The sequence below is a fragment of the Cololabis saira genome, chromosome 14 (genome assembly GCF_033807715.1).
Source record: "Cololabis saira isolate AMF1-May2022 chromosome 14, fColSai1.1, whole genome shotgun sequence".
NCBI lineage: Eukaryota > Metazoa > Chordata > Actinopteri > Beloniformes > Belonidae > Cololabis > Cololabis saira.
This window is the reverse complement of record NC_084600.1, coordinates 19019135-19040302: the sequence shown is the minus strand read 5'-3', so window position 1 is coordinate 19040302 and position 21168 is coordinate 19019135. Positions and strand designations below refer to the sequence as shown.

General features: G+C 41.9%; 2 protein-coding genes across 2 annotated transcripts; one reads left to right on the top strand and one right to left on the bottom strand.

The window, feature by feature from the left end:
* Positions 1-6243: 6243 nt before the first annotated feature.
* Positions 6244-14149, top strand: pcolcea (procollagen C-endopeptidase enhancer a). The gene is made up of 9 exons (XM_061740043.1): positions 6244-6404; positions 9527-9635; positions 9727-9985; positions 12509-12633; positions 12715-12851; positions 12935-13290; positions 13375-13452; positions 13532-13702; positions 13798-14149. The coding sequence occupies exons 1-9, from the start codon at positions 6316-6318 to the stop codon at positions 13926-13928; spliced, it is 1455 nt and encodes a 484-aa protein (XP_061596027.1). The 5' UTR covers positions 6244-6315; the 3' UTR covers positions 13929-14149.
* Positions 14150-16008: 1859 nt separating this feature from the next.
* tmem88a (transmembrane protein 88 a) lies at positions 16009-19120 on the bottom strand. The gene is made up of 3 exons (XM_061740950.1): positions 18652-19120; positions 17366-17693; positions 16009-16932 (listed from the first exon to the last, which is right to left on the bottom strand). Exons 2-3 carry the CDS (start codon positions 17672-17674, stop codon positions 16645-16647), a joined length of 597 nt encoding a protein of 198 aa, XP_061596934.1. The 5' UTR covers positions 17675-17693; positions 18652-19120; the 3' UTR covers positions 16009-16644.
* Positions 19121-21168: the final 2048 nt, after the last annotated feature.

Here is a 21168-nt window from a genome sequence, read left to right as displayed (position 1 = left end):
GATCCGGGCACTTAGGCCCCAAAAACAGCTGTTAGAGGCTACGAAGGGCCGTCACGCTGGAGGTCACAGCAATAAAGTAAAGGAAATCTCATCCAGCTGTGAGCCAGACCTGTCATGACTCCACTCAGATAACGGTTGTCACTCAGGATTCCCTGAGAGGAATAAACAGTATCTACAGTCATGTGGTCACGTGCACTCACAGGCAGAGGTGGACAGAGTACTCGACCCCAGTACTTGACTAAGAGTACAAATACTACTGGTCAAAATTTACTCCGTTACAAGTAAAAGTAGCTCAGTCAAAATATTACTCGAGTAAGAGTAGAAAAGTACTTGCTTTTAAAGGTACTTAAGTATCCAAAAGTAAATGCTTTTAAATTTACTTTAAGTAAGAGTAAAAGTAAGAGTAAATTTCTTATTTTCCACATCAGTAAATTACTATATTTTTTCTAAATTAATTTAAGTTGTAAAGTTTAAGTTGTAAATGTCTGTGGTTTGTCTGTGCCCTCGTTTTTTACTCGGTCGAACTCAAACATTGAGTTAAGATACGGCCAAGGATTTTGTGAAAGTCCCTGCTCCGAGTCCGGCTCATTATCAGACTCAGACGACTCAGCGGATTGTCTTTCTTCTCCTGACGCAGGCGTAGCCATTGTTGCGGTTCTGTCTTGACAAACGCAGGCTACTTTGGCGGTATCGTTTTGAGGAGGCTTGACGTATTTCTGCTTTACGTACATCCCAGTGGAGAGCGTGCACTGTGATAGGTCTCCTCCTTTGACAAAAACAGCTTGTGTCCAATAGGATTTTAGGGAAGAAGAAAAAAGAGCAGACCTGAAAGTAACGAGTACTTTTCAGCCTTCCTAGAAATGTAATATTTGTCTTGGAAATGTATTCAAGTAAGAGTAATAAGTACCAAAGAAATCTAATACTCAAGTAAAGTACAAATCCTCTGAATATGTACTTAAGTACAGTACTCAAGTAAATTTACTCCGTTACTGTCCACCACTGCTCACGGGCTAGGCTGCTGGTGCTGGAAATACCTGACTAGCCAAGCTCATGTAGGCTTGGGAAATAAGGCCTGCTAACGTTAACTTGAACACCAGGATGGGGAAGAAAGACTTAAACCAGCAGAAAGGGAGTTTGGCTATTTCTACATTAGAGGGTCCCCCTATAGGTCTGGAGGCTAAACTGCCCAAGATAAAAGACGACAGAAATCCTAGATATTGGGCATCCTACAGGGTCGCTATTTGGAAAGCTAAAATCAGATTCATTTGTTGATCTAAGAGTAACAAGAGTTCTGAAAGTGGTTACTGACAAACTGCATCATGGAACAACACAGTCGGCATGAATCCAGACCAGTACTTGTGAGTATTCAACATGTTTGACTTTGTTACGATACCAAAACACAGAAAAGACTGCCTCCGATTTGCTGTTTACCACTTCACACATAACAACTGAGATCACAGGAAAACATCCCAACTCATAGAAAACTCTTCATCATTTTCCTGTGACCGGAATGTGTCATCTTTGTGAAGTCATGAACCCGTTCCACTCCTACTGCAGAGAAGCAGATGGACTTTATAAGTAGGCCGAAGCTTAACGGGTTAAAGTAGGCATTAGTCACCTCTGCCGTGATGTCCATAGTGTTTTAACGTGAAAAAGACTCCTTGGTGTTGCTTAATGGGACTTTGAAGAGGGCCTTGAATATTTACTGTTGATCTACTCGAGCTTCTTTCACAGCAATTTCTCAGTCAGAAAATAATTCAAAAATTAGTAAATGTCCAGGGACTGGCAGTTCTCTCGGTGAAAATGCCAGAGGTCAAATTAAATCAATACATTGGTTAAAGACGGAGAGGCAAGAGTAACTTTAAAAAAAAGCTATTCTGAACAAAGTATAGAGTAAACCATCTCTAAACACACAGAACCTTCAATTCAATTCAGAAATACTTCATTAATCCCTGAAGGGAACTTCATTAAAGAGATTAAATTCCCACCAGCTGAAACACAATCTTGTCTAAGAAAAGGAATGTAAGGCTACCATAAACATGATCTCGCCAAAACAACGGGGAAAAAATGTTTCTTCTTCTGATGAGTTTCTCTTTGTGCTGCTAACTTCAAATGGTAGAGTCAGAATTTGATTACAACAACATTAAGGCAAGGCAAGGCAAGGCAAATTTATTTATATAGCACAATTCAACACAAGGTAATTCAAAGTGCTTTACATTGACATTAAAAGCGGCAAGGCATAATTAGACAGTAAATAATTTGACATAATTAGACAGTAAATAACAAATATGATTGAATAAGATGATAAGAAAAGAAGTAAAATAATAAAAAGCACAAGCTATTAAAAATAAGGGCAGTAGAGTACAGCAGGTAAGTTTAATTTAGGGGTACGCTCGAGTAAACAGTAATGTTTTATCCCTGATTTAAAGGATCTACAGTTGGAGCAGACCTCAGGTCTACAGGAAGTTTGTTCCACCGGTGAGGAGCAGAATAACTGAACGCTGCCTCACCTTGCTTGGTTCTGGTTCTTGGGAACCACAACAAACCAGATCCAGAAGACCTAAGGGGTCTGTAATATGGTCCAGTTTTCTGGTGTTTGTAAGGACTCTGGCGGCAGCGTTCTGGATCAGCTGCAGCTGCCTGATTGATTTCTTGTTAAGGCCTGTAAAGATTCCATTGCAATAATCCAACCTACTGAAAATGAATGCATGAATAAGTTTTTCCATGTCTTGTTTAGACAGAATCCCCTTAATTTTAGCAATGTTTTTCAGGTGGTAATAGGCAGATTTAGTGATAAACTTTAGATGGCTGTTGAAGTTCAGGTCTGAGTCAATAATTACACCCAGGTCTCTGGCTTGATTTGTAGCTGTCAATGACATGGAGCCAAGGTGAGTGCTGATCTTTTCCCTTTCATTTTTAGGGCCAAAAATTATCACCTCTGTCTTTTCTGCATTTAGCTGGAGAAAATTCTGGCACATCCACTCATTGATTTGGTGAATACAGTTACTCAATGAGATCAGGGGACTGTAGTCATGAAATATAAAGCTGTGTGTCATCCGCATAAGTATGGTAGGAAATGTTATGATGTTCCATAATCTGAGCTAGGGGTAGCATATAGATGTTGAATAGAAGCGGTCCGAGAATAGACCCTTGAGGAACCCCACATGTGATCTTGGTTCTCTCAGACTCATGGTTTCCTATTGACACAAAGAAGGCCCTATCGTGCAAGTAAGATTTAAACCATTGAAGCACAGTGCCGGTAAGTCCCACCCACTTTTCCAGTCTGCTGAGAAGAATGTTATGATCAACTGTGTCGAATGCAGCACTGAGATCCAGTAATACCAGAACAGAAGATTTGCCTGCATCATTATTCAGATGAATATCATTTAGGACTTTGATGAGTACAGTCTCAGTGCTGTGGTGTGGCCGAAATCCAGACTGAAATACAAAGCATAAGATGAATGTAAAAAATAATTTATCAGCAACATAGCGGTGTTGCCAAGGATAACGAAGTTTCAAACTCCTCAGAAAACCTACTGGGAATGTTTCATGATGTTGTCCAGTTCATACAGTGTGTGGGATGACTGAGCGCAGTTCATAGTTTCCTACAGAGATCCTCTGTATCGTAACCAGGGAGATATGAGTGAGTAATTTCTCCACACAGCTCAAAATATTTAAGGAATGTTCCCAGCACCATGATGCATCTGTGTCAGAAGCGAAATAATAATACTACAAAGCAAATGAATGTACAATCACCAACCGCGTTGACGCGGAAGATGTAGTTCCATATTTTCGCCACCAGATGTCGCCATAGTAACCGCCGGTTGTTTATGGACCGTAAATCTGCAGACATCAAACTGCCTGTCAGCTCAGACAGACAGCTGTTGATTACCTCATCATAAACAACACCAGATCCATTATGTGTTGTCTCTGCTGCAGTGACCACTTAAATCAACACCTGTTAGTGTCTCCATGCAGCATGCAAACATGAGATGAGAGAGTTTTTCGGTCCAATGGTTTCCTCAGGGTGTCGGCCAAAGTAATCAAAATCACACGTGATGCCTTGATGTCTGAGCGTTTCCCTGCTCTTCTTAAGAATAAGCGTTTTTCTGATTACTGAATATTTGAGACCACGCTGCTGTTTTTGTGTAGGGGTTTGACTTGCTCTTGCGGTGACATCGTCATTACTTTGTCTTGGACTAACTCTCAGATAATGTGACTCCAAAAGCAACGGTGAGGGAAGGCTTTCAGTATTAGTCATAAATCTTTATGGTTCATATCAGCGAGCCGATTCCAAGAAAATTTCACTTCAGTGTGACATCCTGTTTGGGCCGGATTGGCAGCTAGTCACTACTCAGTTATTTTTCTTTTAGTCCATGTACAAAGTGTATCCAGGGAAAACTATTTTTATTTCTGCCTCGTTGACCCCCCCCTTTAAATCTGAGAGGCAGATAAAGCAGGGCACCATTATGTCTGGTGAAATCTTGGCTTCTGTTGATGTATGTTTCTGTTTATTGTCCTACTACAAGAGTGAAAGGCGGGTCTTTTTTTAAACGACACAAGAGTCCAAAGAACCACAATTACAGTGAAAACACATGGGTGCGCAGCTGCGACGAAGTCATCACTGAGAGCCCATCACTGTCGCATAGAGATGGACACGACGACGGTACATGCATTTACTCTCATCTGTTTCCCATCACAAAATGTGACTCTGATTTATGTTTTTAACACTTTTGAAGGCTCCAGCTTTGACAGAATGAAGGAATTATGTGCCAGGGTATGTGGAGTAACACAAGTCATGTGTCGCCTAACAGAGGCACAGACAGCCTAACCCCATGGTGCATTCAAGAACAACCTTTCACCATATAAATCTATCTTCTTGTCACATCAGTTGAAGTTTATTTTCCATTTGTTTGCCTGAACCCGCTGTTAGTCTCCAACCTCACTCGTACCTTCACAACACCCATCCACACCCCTGCCGCCATCCTTTCTGGGCTTTCCAAAAGAAGTGTGGTTCCATGGTCACTGGGAGTTATTACAGAAACGTAGACTCTTGGGTTAGATTACCGCCCACCATCGAGGTCACGCTGTCTGCCTCCTACACACCGAAGCAGTGGTCAACCAGTTGCGCAAACTCGGATGTTGTTCACCCTCCCTAGCAGACTCCAGCACGTCATTGCATTCCTGTGATCCTTATCAAGTCTCTGGGTTAACACAGTGCAACCTGGGAATGTGAGTAAGCTGGGATGCCATAAATGACGTTGTGCTGTAAAGGAAAAAGATGTGCTAAAACCGTCTACAGCTGATGCGGTCTCTTTGTGGAGTCTCCTGTGACAGTCTGCCCACGCCGCTCGCTCCAGACTCTGGTCAAGGTGTTTACCCTCAGTAAGCTGTAAAATATTGAGATTTTATAGCATCATTGCAACAACATCCCCCGAAAAGGCCTCAGTAATGTAGGCCAGAGGGCTGGCTCATCACCAAATTTCAACAGAGAAAGAATACTCCCCCCCTCTGGAGTGTTATTCTTTCCTTGGTGGATTGCGGGGGCAAAGAGACACTCTGGCTAAATTTTGTGGACCCAAAGCACCTCCCGGGGATCGGGAAAACGCAGTTACATCGAGCAGAACATTAGTTTTCTGATGGTTTATTGCACTCATAAGAGATATTTCTGTATCCTGTATGCATTTGTTTCTACTAGAAGTTAATTTTATGAGAAAACTACGGTATGGTAAATTGGAGGCCTCCCCTCTGGTCTGCTGAGGAATGCACAGATTTATGGCCCTTCTTGTTTTGAGCCCGGAAAGTCTCAGGCTCTACTTCCACCTGTGTTCACCGTATAATAACCCACCAGACACAGGACCAAGTTATCAGCCATCTAAACCTTTGTTTAAGTGGTACTTAAAAGAACCAGAAGCATTTTGCAGTGAAGAGATCAATTCTTTAATCCGATTCTGGCATCAAAGCCCCGAGTGCTTCTCCCTAGATGTCGCCTTCGTACCCTGGAACCGGGGGTTATTGTAAAGGAAACATCTGGCTCTAATTAAAGGTTTCTCCTCCCTCCCCGCCTGGTCACGTCATCCCCCTCACGGCTCATTTTCACCACTATTGTCCTTTTAGCATCTTTGCCCGTCTCTTCATCCTTCCAAGAACCTCCCTTTCCAGCCGATTCCTCCCCTCTCATTTATTCTCTCCACCCATCCCGAGCAGTCAGCCTCCTCCTCCTTCTCCTCCTCCTACTCTTCTCTTACCTCCTGTGTCCTGCTACCATCTCTCTTTTCTGTGAGAGTCTGATTTGCCTCGTGTGCACATTGTATCATGATGCAAGCGGACGGGCTGCGGAGAATACTTGTACTCCTGAGTCTGGCTTCAGGATGGACGGCGGCGCAGGAGACCAACTACACCAGGTAAGGTGTTGCGTGGGTTTGACAATCAGACCATACAGAGAATCCTCCTGACAAAACTTTAATGTGACTTATTCCAGTAAGAACACGAAGTGAAGACAGTAAAAGCAGAAGGTTGCACAGTTTTTGCCCTGAAAACGCTCTTAAATGTCCCTTCCACAGTCTTTACGATCTCTGCAGGAGTTTTTCCCCTCTGTTGGACTGGGCAGAGTTGTCCTGATGGTTCCTGGCTCATGCCATGACGCACGCAGCGTCTGCTGTGGCTTAGCAGCCGCAGATGTTAACATTCTCACTTCTGCCTGTGGGGTCCAAACGCATGCACTTGGCTCCGTTGCCGGACATTTTGGCTCTAATAAGCAGTTGTCTGGACTTGCTGGGGTTTCGGCTGGCTGAACCTTTTTGTTGATTTTTTTCTTCTTTCCCTATTCTATCCAGTTTTGACCGTCCAGATTGCTCTTTTCTTCTTCCAAAACTTTTAGTCCTTCAGAATAATAAATAACCTGCAAATGCTTATTATCTTAATACATTTATTTTTTAAAATCTCATGAAGAGTTAGAAAAAAAGTTTAAAAAAACAACCTTAGGTTACCAAGTAAACAAAATCCATCCACACAGCTAACCCAGAGTGAAATGACCTCCTCTTGACCAGAATATTCTTCTCGATTTACCAGTGTGCTCTTGGCTTTACGCTTCCTGCTGGCAGCAGCTCCACACAGGAAACTTTCCTGTCTGTAAAAAGTGACATTCACTTACTGTAGCTCTGTCAGCGTCTGGAAAGAACCAGAATTTACTAGAACTTCTCACACATAGTCAGCTTTTTAACGGGCTCATCATTCCTGTCAGAGTCACAGCATTTTCTTTTCTGCTTCATTTTTACATTCACAAATCTAACTAACCATAACCACAAATGATGGTTATCGTTTCATTTGATGGGCCTTTGACTCCATTATTATGTTCTTGTCCTTTGTTTTTATAGTCAAGTGAAGAAAATAAAACAGCTTCAAAGAGGTCAAAGTGCTCTTTGGGCTTGTACAAACCTGAAAATGTGTCAGTCAGTGAGCCGTTCAGATCTGCAGTGTGCTGTTGACATCGTAGGCCCAGATCAGAGTAGATTCATCCAGTCTCTCTGGATGGTGTTTTCAGAGTGCTGGTGGGTCATATTCTCTGTTTTTACATGAGCATTTAATAAATAGTTTTTCTGTATTGTGAATAGAGAATTTCAGGTAGTATAAGAAAAAAAATTAAATAAAAATAAGGTCTACTATTGAATGTTATTCCTCCCTTTAGAGACTTCCAAAGTGACACAAGCAAAGGAGGCCACAATTCAAAATTAGCATCCATGCAGTAGTACAGGATGACTCTTCAACTTTTTGCGGGATATTTAAAGAACTAAAAGCTCTTCAATTCACTTAAAAATACGTTGTTAAATCCCTGGAGAGTCAGATTACACATATAGGCCAAGATGCATGTTGTAATGTATAAATATTGAGTTCAGTTTGATTGGAACTTCAATACAATTAGTTGAAAAAAAGCAAACAAATTAGCTAAACACGACTTCATGCAAAAAAGACAAACATTTCAACATTACAGGCAACATTTTTAATTTTTTTGGTGGTCACAGTGGTTGGTTTTACTTCAGATGGCCTTCCTGACACAACCTCCCCACTAATGCGGGATGAAGAGAACGCTGCAGGAGTCAGAAGCCATGGACACATCGGGTATGGTGACCTTTCAGCTGGAGGACAACCCACTACACCCACTATGTCATGATGTCTGGCCAATGTTATTCTGCATAAACACAAAGTCTACTACAGCTCTGATTTTCTCTGCTTTTCTCTTGGGTCATGGAGGCCGTTAAATCCATGAGCGTTATCGTCAGAGAACCAGACTCTTTTCAGCTGTGGTAGATATATATATAAATATATAAATATCAGTGACATGCAGCGAGGTTCGTGGCTGGCCGACTTCATCCCAATCAGATCCACAAACACGAACCCTACAGAGAAGCTTATTCCCTATGTTATTGGCAGCAGTTAACGGGTTATGTTTAAAATCTCATATCCGCTTTCTTTACACATACAAACTGTAGCACACAAAAAGGCACATTTTATTAAAATAAATGTTATTATGGGCTTACCTTTACTTATAAATGAAATCTTCCTTTTGGAAAGTAAGGTCAGACAAGTGAGAAAAATAAACGGATGGCTGCACTTCACTTATTAACTGTAGATTGTAGCTTGCTGTCACTTATTCTGCAGTCATTTCACAAGAAGGGTCACAGGGATCACGGCTGCCCCCTACTGCCCCCTGCAGTGAGGCAGGAGAACTGCATGCCTCACTTAGTGCCTCTCAGCAGCTGTTTTATGATTGCTCAGCACAGGAAACACATAAAAAAAAAAGTAGATTATATACATCACCTAAACTATGGAAATTCAGTTCATATGGCAAAAGCGTTAGCGAGATACAGACAGACAGCAATACAGTCTCACTGCCAGCATAGTTAGCCGAGTCATTGCGCAATCCATGGTGAGGCTCATCTGGCTGCAGCCTCAGAGCACGTCTCTTCTCCGTATTTGAAGAGTAGATGTGAAAATTGAGCAATTTTGACTTTAAAAATCATCTAAAACTGGTGAAGTTACAATGAAAATAACGTAATGGTGTAAATCACTGGATAAATATAACCATTTAATACATTTTTTCTTTCCCTGATGATGAGGTGAGGCCTCTCCTGCTGACCGCACCTCATTATATATATATATATATATATATATATATATATATATACACGTTTTAGATGTTTCTCTGCCTCAGCACACCGTGATACAAATGGCTGTGTCATTATCAGACTTATGCATGGATGACATGCTGATGACTACCATTAATATAATCAGGTGTGTTAAAGCAGAGAAACATCTAAGTGGCATTGTTACATAGAGACCTTGAATTTATTCTGAAAATCATTTCTGCATGTTTGTCCCTGTGACTAAGTTTTTATTCCCCTCTGCTGAATGATGTTTTTGTAAAAGGCATTGTGAGGCTGTTATATAACTGGAAATTGAGAGCGCCTCAGTCGACATGTGTGAATGTAATTCTGACGGCGATGCTTTCCCGTCTGCTGTGTCACAGGCCTGTGTTCTACTGTGGAGGAGACCTGGTTGCAGATTCAGGCTTCGTAGGCAGTGAGGGGTTCCCAAATTTCTACAAACCCAACAGCAGATGCACGTGGCGTATCACTGTGAGTCACCTCCCCCTCCACATTTCCCAAACCTCTCCTCTTCACTAACGTTTCCACTTCTCAACTCAGAAATGATCTGTCTGCTTTCCAGGTCCCGGAGGGAAACGTGGTCTTACTCTCCTTCCGCATTTTTGACCTTGAGGCTGACTCACAATGCCGCTATGACTATCTGGATGCTTACAATGGCCTTTCCAACTCGGTGCAAAAACTAGGTCGCTTTTGTGGAACTTTCCGACCCGGCAACCTTATTTCCACCACAAACACCATGATGCTGGAGATGGGGAGTGATGAAGGAACGCAGGGCAGAGGATTTGTGGCCTATTTCAGCGGAACCAAACCCTACACCAGCGGTACGTGACCACATTTTAGAGTGATGATGACACTATTTGCATATGATGCTAATTCTTCTTGTCTTATTTCCTTTAAATGTCTGCAAACAAGGGAATGTTTAATAGATGATTTGTTGTGGAAAATATAGTTAATATACAGCTTATGAGGCATTTAGCAATGGTTCCAATATCATCCAGTATCGGATGGAAACTGCAAATTCCCCAACAGAGTAAACTTTTTAAATCATTCTGCTGTGAGTAGAAATCAACCAAGTGATACACACACACACACACACACACACACACACACACACACACACACACACACACACACACACGCACACACACACACACACACACACACACACACACACACACACACACACACACACACATGCACATGCACATGTATCACTGTGATACGCCACTGTATCCATTGTTTGTCAGTTAATCTTATTTGTATATATCTAATTAACATGGCATCAAAATTATTTCTTACACACACACATATATATGTATGTATATATATATATATATATATATATATATATATATATATATATATATATATATTTGTTATTTGTATATATATACATATATACATATACATATATATACACATATATGTATAACTATATATATATATATATATATATATATATATATATATATATATATATATGAAATTGATCACTGAAATTGATGAAAAAGTCACTGAAGACACTGAAATCACTCGTGCTGACAAGTGGGGATGGACGGTAGAACTGATATATACTGTAAATCAATCTTACTCAATCTCAATGTGTAAAAAAACAGTTTAGCTGAGCTCCAGCTATAGCTCAGCTATGCCATTTAGTTGGATTTATGTCTTCGTCCCAATTACAATGTGAAGGAAAATCAATTTACCAACCACACTTCTCTCTGATACGCAACATCAATATCCACTTTGCGCTTGTTAGCACTGGGCATTTCTGCCTGACCTGCTGCCACACACCACCGTGTGTATAACATGAAAATTCACTTTTGTTTTTGTGTTTTTCTGATGTCACGTACTGAAAGACCATCTCCGACTGCCAACAAGATATCTAGCATGCCAAATAAGTGGACGTGTCAGGGGTCCCCCCATTCAAGCTACAGCAAATAAGAGAGCAAGGAATGTGCTCAGTCTATGTTTAGGGAGGGAATCCATCATAGTAAAGTGGGAGATGCTGTAAACTTTCAACAAACTACACTAGCACAATTTGAATAGGTCATTACTCATTCTGCATTTCTCTGCACTTTCATCCAGCAAATAATTGAATGAAATGTGAAATATGAATTGGCAACATTTCCAGACTGATGGGCCAACATTTTTACTAAAATTATAATAGTAGTTGTTGCACAACATCAGTCAATCATTCTGTCGGTGACTGACCATCTGAACCTCATTGCGATGTGTGAACAACTCAAAGATGTTCGATGACAAACCATCTCTCAGATGCACCTCTCATGAGTATCAGTGTGGTGAATAGTTGGAGTTTTGAGACCTACTTTGGAAACATTCAGATACCAGGCAAGGTCAAAATAAATCAATCAATTCATTGATTAAAAGAAAAAAGATAGGAGGAAAGGGAAACAACAGTTTTGAATGCTCAGCACAAGTATGCTATACAGTACATTTGTAAACAAGAATAAAGCAAACGTCACAGGTATTACTGAGCATAAATATGATAGACAGAGTTGCCATGTTCATATTAAATACTGTATCAATATTCTGGTGTCTATGTTACAACAATAAGCAGTGATCCTGGTTCGAGTCCCTCTCCACCGCTCTCCCACAGATCCTTTCATCTCTGTAATGTGTTTTGATCAAAAATGTGAAACGAATTATATTTCAATAAATAAGAAGACTAAAAAACAAGTTATTTGTACATTTGTTAGCACCAAAAGCAGAGCAGGCTCTTTCTGTATTGATTGGTGTCGTGTATGTAAAGATTCAAAGGGTTCACAGCCATATTTAAACCAGTAATAAATAAGATACAAACATAAAACCCTGCTCAAACATGGTCAGACAAAGACGGTGCCAGATGAAGCGTAAACTCACTGTTGAGGCTGTTGGACTAAGTACAAACGAGTTTCCTGCTCTGAACTTTGAAATGTCCTCAGACAGCATGAATCTGCTAATGAACCCTTTAAAAGAGATATAGCATTTATCATATTATCATCGCTCCGTTCTACAGTCATGGGAAGAGTTTGCACCCCGAAATCTGTGAATTTCACCAGAAACACGTGCTAATTAACCAAGAAAATCCTGTTGAAATTTTAATGAATATCTGCAACCAACAAATAAACAACCAATAAATTGTAATCTTCTAGTAAAAAATGCTTAAATGATTTGATTTTCAGTCTTCATATGACTTGAACCACCTAAACTTAAAATAACAGGGTGGTCTTCTTTGGCAAGACTCAAGAGGCTAATAGGATACGTTAGATAATATTTGATCCACAATGGGCCCGAGGCAAGCCTTAAGATGTCTTCATCTTCATCCATCATTCATCTTTCAGATGAAGCGTTCTGTGGGGGAAAGTTGACAAAAGCTCAGGGAGAGATGAAGACGCCCAACTGGCCTGACAAGAAATACCCACCTGGAACGAGCTGCTCCTGGCTCATCACGGTGGAGCCCGATATGGTCGGTGACCCACTCGCAGATTCTATTTCCTTTAACTTGATTTGATTAGTTAAAGTATCTCTCTTTCTGTCTGCACACCAGGTTATCCAAGTAAAGTTCGACAAGTTTGTGCTGGAGGCCGACACCTACTGTCGGTTTGACTATGTGGCTTTCTATAACGGTGGAGAGAGAGAGGATTCCAGCCTGATTGGAAAATACTGTGGCGATCAGAACCCACAGTGAGACATTTGAAGCCTTTAATGTAAGTCAAAAATTGCAATGCGAAATCTCCCACCTCATTTTAATTCTGTTGTTTTTCCAGACCCATTATCAGCACCAGCAATGTGCTGCTGGTCCAGTTTGTGTCTGACCTCAGTGTGATGTCCGATGGATTCTTCGCCTACTATACCAGCATCCCCCGTGGTTCTCAGGCACCAACAGTCATCGCAGGACCTGGTGGGAGATACGTCCCCTTGGAGCCTGCGGTGAAACCTGCAGTCAAACCTGCGGTCAAACCTGTTGCCACCGCGCGGCCACCCTCCCGCCCCGCTGTCAAAAAGGTGCCAGCTCCTCCTCCAAATCCCAAACCCGTCAAGCCCACGAGAACCCGTGTTACTCAAGGCTCTGCAGGACAGGACAGGAGGGTGGCAGCCCCAAAACCAAATGGAAAGAGGCCTGGTGAGTGAAAGGGTAGTTTATGTGTGTAAAAAAGAACCCGGAAAGAATCTGATGCACCTTTTTGTGTGTTCTCTATGGTTCTAGTTGCTCAAAATCCACTGTGCGCCAAAGCCTGCAAAAGAGATGGAACCATCAAGACCAGTTACTGCTCCAGTGAATTCGGTAAGTGGCCGGGTGTTGGCATATATGCGTTTGTGACCAGTCACATGTTGTGTGGTAACCAATCCCTCCCATTTTCCAGCGATTACCGGCAAGGTCACCTCTCTGAGCCCTGGACCTCAAGGCACCCTTCAAATCACCGTCTCCCTCATTAAGGCCTACAAGGCCGGACGGCTGACTATCACACAGGTCGGAGAGACCATGGCTGTGAAGCTGGTGTCACAGTGCAAGAAGTGTCCGTTGTTCCGCAGAGGTACACATTTTGACAGTGTTAACATTTTACGCTAAAAGATAATCAGAAACATATCAACCTGATTCATTTCTTTGATAATGTCCCTTTCACTGCAGGTGGGAACTACATCATCATGGGTCAAGTGAACGAGGACGGTCGAGGTACCTTGCAACCTGGTGCTTTCACGGCGCCATACAAACCCGCACACCAAAAATTATTGATGAACATTACCAAACAGCCTTGTTAAACCTCATACATCTGTCCAGGCCTGGACACCAAGAGACATATCACTCAAGTGCAGGCATTTCAATGTGAACTGTGGATCTATTAAAGCACAATATGACAGTCAAATATAGCTCCAGTTTTATACACACATTCCAATGAATAACTTTTTTTTTTAACCCAAACACATTCCAAACCTTATGTTTGTAATTTATATATGAATAAAGGTTTTATATCTCTGAAAAACTGGCTGCGATCATATTTTGAAGTTGTTGCACTTTACTGTAAGTTGTTGCTGTTGTTCCTGTTGTTGTTGGTAGAGTTTTGACTCTGGCTCCATCTTGTGGCTGTGAGAGGTAACAGCACAGCAACGTCCATGGTGGGGAACAACTCAATGACTAGTAGGAATGTCGATGACTCACTCGTATAAATCTTATATTGAATTCCCTCCAGTGACAGTTTTAGGTTGGCTTCCTTTAATTCCATCCTGGGGTACAGAAATTATTTTATGTGTTTTCATATGTGGCTCATAAAATAATAAAGTAAAATAATGCAACACTAATGTCTCTCACGGCTCCTGGCCCATCCTTCAACCCAGAGAGGATCCTCACCCGTGCCCAAAACAGGTTCTGCGATGATACTCATTGTTACCTTTTAATCTGACAAGCATAGATGTCTATGGTGTTTTCTTGTTTGCAGTATTTTTCATCTCTTCAGACATGTTCACGTCTTTGGAGATAGAACTGGATATAAGGAGATAACTGAACCAAACCAGGGAGTCAGGACCTCCATAATGGCTTTGAAAACTTAAATTTCCATCTGCAATCAGTTCCTACTGTTGTTTCACACTCACAAACTAGTGTCCTTGATCAGTTTCACTTGATGATTTGATGTTTGATGACTCAGTATGAACGGTTGAATGTGGGTTGTAGTATAAAGCTCTTTGAACCATCACCAACAACTAAAAAAGTGCTATGTGTTGTAACTATGGTCCATTTGTAATTTATTTCCCTCTGACAACATAGCTTCCACGATCAGTATGCTAACCCTTCCACCACCATAAAGTGCTGATTCAAGGATTGTTAAAGGTTAAAATATCTTCTCCAGGGTTTGGGGTTAGGTGTTACCTCAAGGAGAGGAGATTGAGTATTTTGGGGCCTTACTATGGTCAGAAACTGTGTGTAGTCACCTAGTGGCTGAGTTAATTGTTCTCTGTGGGGTAGCTGGATTCTCCAATCGAGATAGGGTGAGATGCTCCGACATTTAGAAGTGTTTGGGATTAGAGTCAATGCTCCTCCACACCGAGCGAAACCAGCTGAGACGTCTACTTAGGATGCCTCCACCAACACCCCTGGGGAAGTGTTCAAGGGATGTCCAACGAGGTGGAGACCAAGAAATGACCACTCTTGCCAGCTTGGGAATGCCTATGTAATTCCATCAGAAGGGTTGGAGGAGGATATAGGGGAGTTTGGGCCTCTTAGCCCAGGGTGTACTCTAATCAACCAAAACTTGGGTAAGTGGAAAAAAATCTGATGTATGGATTATTGACCATCTCCCTGTCATTCCTTGTAGTATCACAGAATCTGGACTCTGTACATGAAAAAAATATATAAGAAATGAAAATTTAAAAAATGAATAAACACATTTTTTACCACTGAAATGAAACTAAGAAATGATCTTATCATACGTGTACCATGTTTATACAAATTGTAATGTGCTTCCATTAAATATAGTGTATTGTTTTAAACTTAAAATAAGAGGATTGTGCCATAATGAAGCATGCATATGTTTATTTCTGCTCTAAAGTTAAACATTTTAACATGAGAGTCAATGGAGATTGACTCTCTTTTGGTGGCGGCCTCTAATGGTCAGCCGAGGAACTGCAACAGATTTTAGTTCCATTTGAGAGTCAATCCAGAAGATAGCTGGTTGGCACTTGGTTACGGCTATACATCACACACCAGCATCCACGTCTCTGGCTACAGGACTTGGAACGGTCATTGACAAGTCAAGAGAGGACAAGACATAAGAAGGCAAAAGAAAGAGAGAAAATGTGTTAAAAGTGTTAAATGTTAACATCCAAAGCAAGATATGTGGATACAGAGTTTTTGAATTGTTTTAGATCCATATCAGATCCAAAGTACTGCTGATACCTTCAAAAATACACTGAAATAAGAAATAAGGAAAGAAAAAACATGTTTCATTGCAATATAACTTTGATGGCACAATCCCATAGCTGTTAAATAAATTCAGATGTGCTGCTACAAAAGAACTGTGCGATACCTGAACAGTTGGAATAAAGATACCATCATATATAAACCAATGCAACCTCACAGCACCAGGTGTCTAAGATGATCTGTCTCCAGGTATATTAAACACTGACTATAATTAGGGGCGTACATAGTATTTATTTCACAGAAAATGTTCTTGTCATAAATCCTCTTTCTAAGTTTCACATCCATCATATTTACTGTTCAGGGTTTTTGTATAAAAGATTTACTGGTAAAATGTCACTTTATTATAAAAAGGTATAAAATACATTCAATACATTGAGACTACAAACAATGTCCAACACTGATCACACAAACTACTGTCGTTTAACAATTACAAACAATCATTAGAAAATAGGAAATAGGATTGATTTTGATAAAAAGCCTTTGCAAAGAAATACACTGCGGATTTGTTTTCCAAAAGGAGCTAGACTACTTATTACAACCATGTACAGTCCTTCCCCTCCTCCGCTACACCCAGACACTTCCCTTCCCATCCCCCTCCTTCCCTCCCTGTTGGCCACAGCAGCCCGCGGCGCCGGGGCCCCTCTGGCGCGAGGTGGGGAGGTTCTTGTAGACGGCCCTGCTGTACGGGATGAAGCACATGCCCAGCTGGAGGTGGCGGGCCAGGCGGCAGTAGGCGGCGAGGGCCAGGACCAGCAGAGGGGTGAGCAGCAGAAACCCCACAACCAGCAGAGCCACGCAGCCGGTGTCGTCCAGCAAGTCTGAGCAGTACAGGGACGTTCCGCTGGGCTGCACCTGGAGAGCAGCGGGAGGATTAATGACACGGGATCCGGCCCTCACTGTGCCTCGGTTACACATAATGAATCTCAAGGGTTTTCCTGCCCGGGGGGGTGACCATGCAAACATTACACAGTCTGTTTGTGTGCTAAATCGCCCGGGTTTTGCACTGTGCTGTTGGTGTAATCAATTATCCCACAATGCATTGCACAAAGCAACAAGAGCAGCTTAGTCACAGCTGCAAAAAAATTTAATTAAGCTCTGTAAGATTTAAAAAAATAATAGTGTCAAATCCCTGGGAAAACATTTCTCTTTCTCTACATGGTCCTCTCCCCTCCTTGAGTGTGAAACCATGACAACCGTTTGAGCGACACGTACTAAAGTTTCCTAGTAGTGCAAGAGGCAACACTTAATAGATTAATTGCTGCATGTTTCCAGTTCAAACGCTTACCGTGGAGTGGCAGAGAAAGCCGAAGATGATCATGGTGAGAGCAGGGGTGAGGATGATGCCGAAAATGATGCTGGCCAGTGAACCGTTGATCAAGGCGATGACCAGGTTCTGCACGGTGACCAGCACAGAGCAGGCCCAGCAGTCCAGGGACCCCCGCAGCTCCAGGGGCGAGTCTGTGGCCTCGCTGCCACCCAGCGAGTAGGGAGGGGGCACCACGACCCCTGACCCCGCTCTGGAGGTGGTGCGAGCCTCAGAGAGGGCCCGATCAGACACCATCTTCTCCAGTGTCCCATTTCGTGACAGACTCATCTTCTCTCCAGGGTCTTTCCTGCAGAAAACAGTAACTCAGTTACAAGAATCAACTTCACACCGCTCGGTGCTTCACAAAACTGACTGTATTTATCTGTACTCTCCAAAATAAAGCATCTATTTACTGCTGGATTAAAATCTTCCCAGCCCTGCCCTGACCCCTTATTTTTCTGATCTTCCCAGTTAGAGCCAAAGAATGGTCTGCCATTAAGTAATGGGTTCTTAAATAATGTGATGAAATGTGTGGAAAGTCAACACAGATAAATGCTCGGCTCTCGGTGCGGAGGAAATGAGCTCCACTGACTCCACCCCCCAGACCCAAGGATAACCATCACCCAGAACAATGAGCTAGGAGAAGCATAAAAATCCCTCTAATCACCAAAAGTGTTGCAGCTTCTCACTTTGATTTTCTTTTTCAAAGAACAAATGTTATGTAAAGCTTTAATTGTCACCTTTCAGGTCATTTCTTTGTTTCTACAGGAAGTGCTTGAGACATATCCCATGTTGCACTTCTATTGCCAAAGCAGTTAAAAACAAGTGATTTTAACCATTTAACTGTGAAAGTGAACGTGTTTACGGATATTGGTAATGAACCATGTGACTCATTATCAACTTCCATTTATATAAGTAACAGCCTTGGGGCTCTTAAAAGAGAAATCCTTCTTGAAGAAAAGATTCATACTCATTTACAAACAATATATTTTGTTGAAACACCTTTCCTTTCATTTTAATAACTTTTGAATTATTAACATCTGAATAACTTGTGCCTGGTGAGTGTATTTCAACACAGTCACTCATCACTGAGCCTGTTGGTGACATCATGAATACAAAACTTTGGTTTCCAGATTGAACTAAACTCTCTCCAGAATGACTGTAGTTAAGTATAAAATGATGTTTATTTAAACATCTGAGGAAACTGAATCTTTGGTTGAGGTGAGAATGAACCCCCGCTCATCCAGCTGTGCTCCTGTACTCACCGTGAGCTAAGCCTGATGATCTGGGCTCCGGCGGGCTGATGGTGGCAGCAGATGGAGGGAATTTCAAGAATTTCCTTCTGATTTATGTCCTCTCAGCCTGAAAGTCCAGATCTTGGGGGTTTTATCCAAGAGGAGTTTGTACTGTTTAACAAAATCCTCCAACCTTTGTGTTCCTGAAGAAGTGCTCGGTTTCTCTCTAGCTGTGATCTAAATCTAAACTTCTGTCTCAGACCTGCTAGTGTGGGATACAAGAATGAAAAAAAAAGAAACTCTGTACACTTGGAGCAAATTGTGCTTTCCTACTGGTCCGGTGCTTCCTTTCCTGACATTCTGTTTCCTTACTCTGTCTCCAGTTTGAGATAGGATTGAGTCAGCGAGCCTGTATCCTGTGTTGCCTCGAATGCGAATGCTCAGAAATCAGGCCGGACTGTGTTAAAGGCTGCTGCTAAAGTGAGCAGCGGAGGGGTTTCTGTGATAACCCCTGGATCCAGGGGGAGGGAGGAAGAGTGTTTATTTGGAAAGATTAGAGGAGTCAGGTTCTGCTGCCCAATCCACACCACTTTACACCCTTTCTTCACTCCCATATCGTGTGTCAATAAGCAGAGTTTAAAATCCAACAACTGGGTGTGTTCTATTTTGGCTGCCATGCTAAGAAAAAAAAAAAAGGAAAGGATCTTTTCTAAATTCCGGGGCTTCAAACTGCTTGGTGTGATCACGTCAAAAGCTCTTTAATAAGAATAAGACGGTAAAGGGCATGCAAGAGTTGCATAAGATTTGTTTTGAAGCCAAGAATGACAGACTTGGCCTCTGACCCTGTGATGAAAAACAGATCTCCACTTTCAGAAAACATAAGGAAATGAGATTGGGGGAGAACTTGAAACCAATTTGGTGGGGTAAAAGAGGCTGTCATGGGACTGATAAGAAGCCAGAGGGGCTCAGTTCAAAGGGTGAAAATGGTATTTTGATATGAAGTCTCGTTATTCATCTCACTCTGGACATCTTTGTTTATTTATTTCATGAGTGGAGTAGATATATATGATCTCTGGAGAGAATACGAGTGCTGTAATAGTTGGTGCAGCGAGAGATGATCAAAGAGTCCGTGGCATTAAGGCTGTTGGGTGAAAAAAAAAAGGTGGGAGCAATTAGATGTTTTGCCGTTAACAATGCCATACTGTGTGCTGTTTGTGTGTGGATGTTAGTGTCTGAGTGGGCTGGTAGAGGAAGAGCACTTTTCCTGTCCTTGGAACGGGGATATCCGCTGCTCTGTCCTCACTCTGTGTCCACATTGTGATGTCCATTTGTCTGCAGGGTCGGTGAGCTCACGTCCTCAAAGCCCGGATTCTGAGACACGGAAGAGTGTGCCGCTTTGAACATTTTACCTTTAAAACGTGTTTGTCGCCAGACTCTCTGATTCACCGTGCAGAAGCTGTATGAGCTGGCACTTGAGTCAACACTTACTTGAACATTCAGATTACTGGAAGCTACGGTTGAATTATATCACTTTGCTCCTAAACTAAATCAGAAAGATTCAGCCCATACCCTTGGAAAGACGGCACCAGGAAAATATTGGAGGGAACAATAAATGAAGAATGGATCGATCTTGATGGTCTGGTCGAGCCACCAGCTGCATGTATATAATATATATATATATATATATATATATATATATATATATATATATATATATATATATATATATATATATATATATATACACACACACACTGTTGGCAAGCCTGTTTATTTCCTTTTTAAATGGTGCCACATTTTTAAGGAACATGCATTTGTGGAAAGATTTTCCAAAACTTCTCTGCCAATGCCAAACAACTAATTTTGCTATTGACTCTTGGTGTTTGGTGGATTGAATGATTGAAGTTTTAAGAAACAACACATATTGGCAATTAAACAATTTATTCATTTAACAAACAGAAGCCTCAGTAGTGTGTAGAAGATCCACACACAGCCATGACAGCCTGGCCCCTCCTCCTCATGCTGGTCACCAGCCTGGTCTCACACTGCTCTGGGATGGTGTCCAATTCTTCAACCAACATTTGTCACAAGTCAGCCAACCTGGTTGTGTCGGTCACTCTGGCATGAACAGCATGTTTAAGGCGATCCCAGGACTGTTCAGTGGGGTTGAGGTCAGGACTGCTGGCAGTGCCGTTCCATCATCTCCACTCCCAAATGGTAAGTGGTAGCCTAGTGGTTACAGAGGCCCCCCCCCCTCAAGTAAGGCCCTTAACCCTGGGTACTATAAAAATGACAGCCGACTGCTCCTAGTCTAACTAGAGTTAAGTAGGAGACAGAGAATGCAATTTCCCCATTGTGGGACAAGTAAAGGGTTCTTAAAAAAAAAATGTAATTCTGGGACGTGGGGGACGTTGTCTCACATATCCCAAGACTAACTCTTAGACATCTCTACATTCAACAGATGTATACCTCACAAGCACACTTGCACAAAGGGTCTTCAGAGCATAGCTACTAGCATAGCCACATGGTGGCCTGACCTGCCCCTCC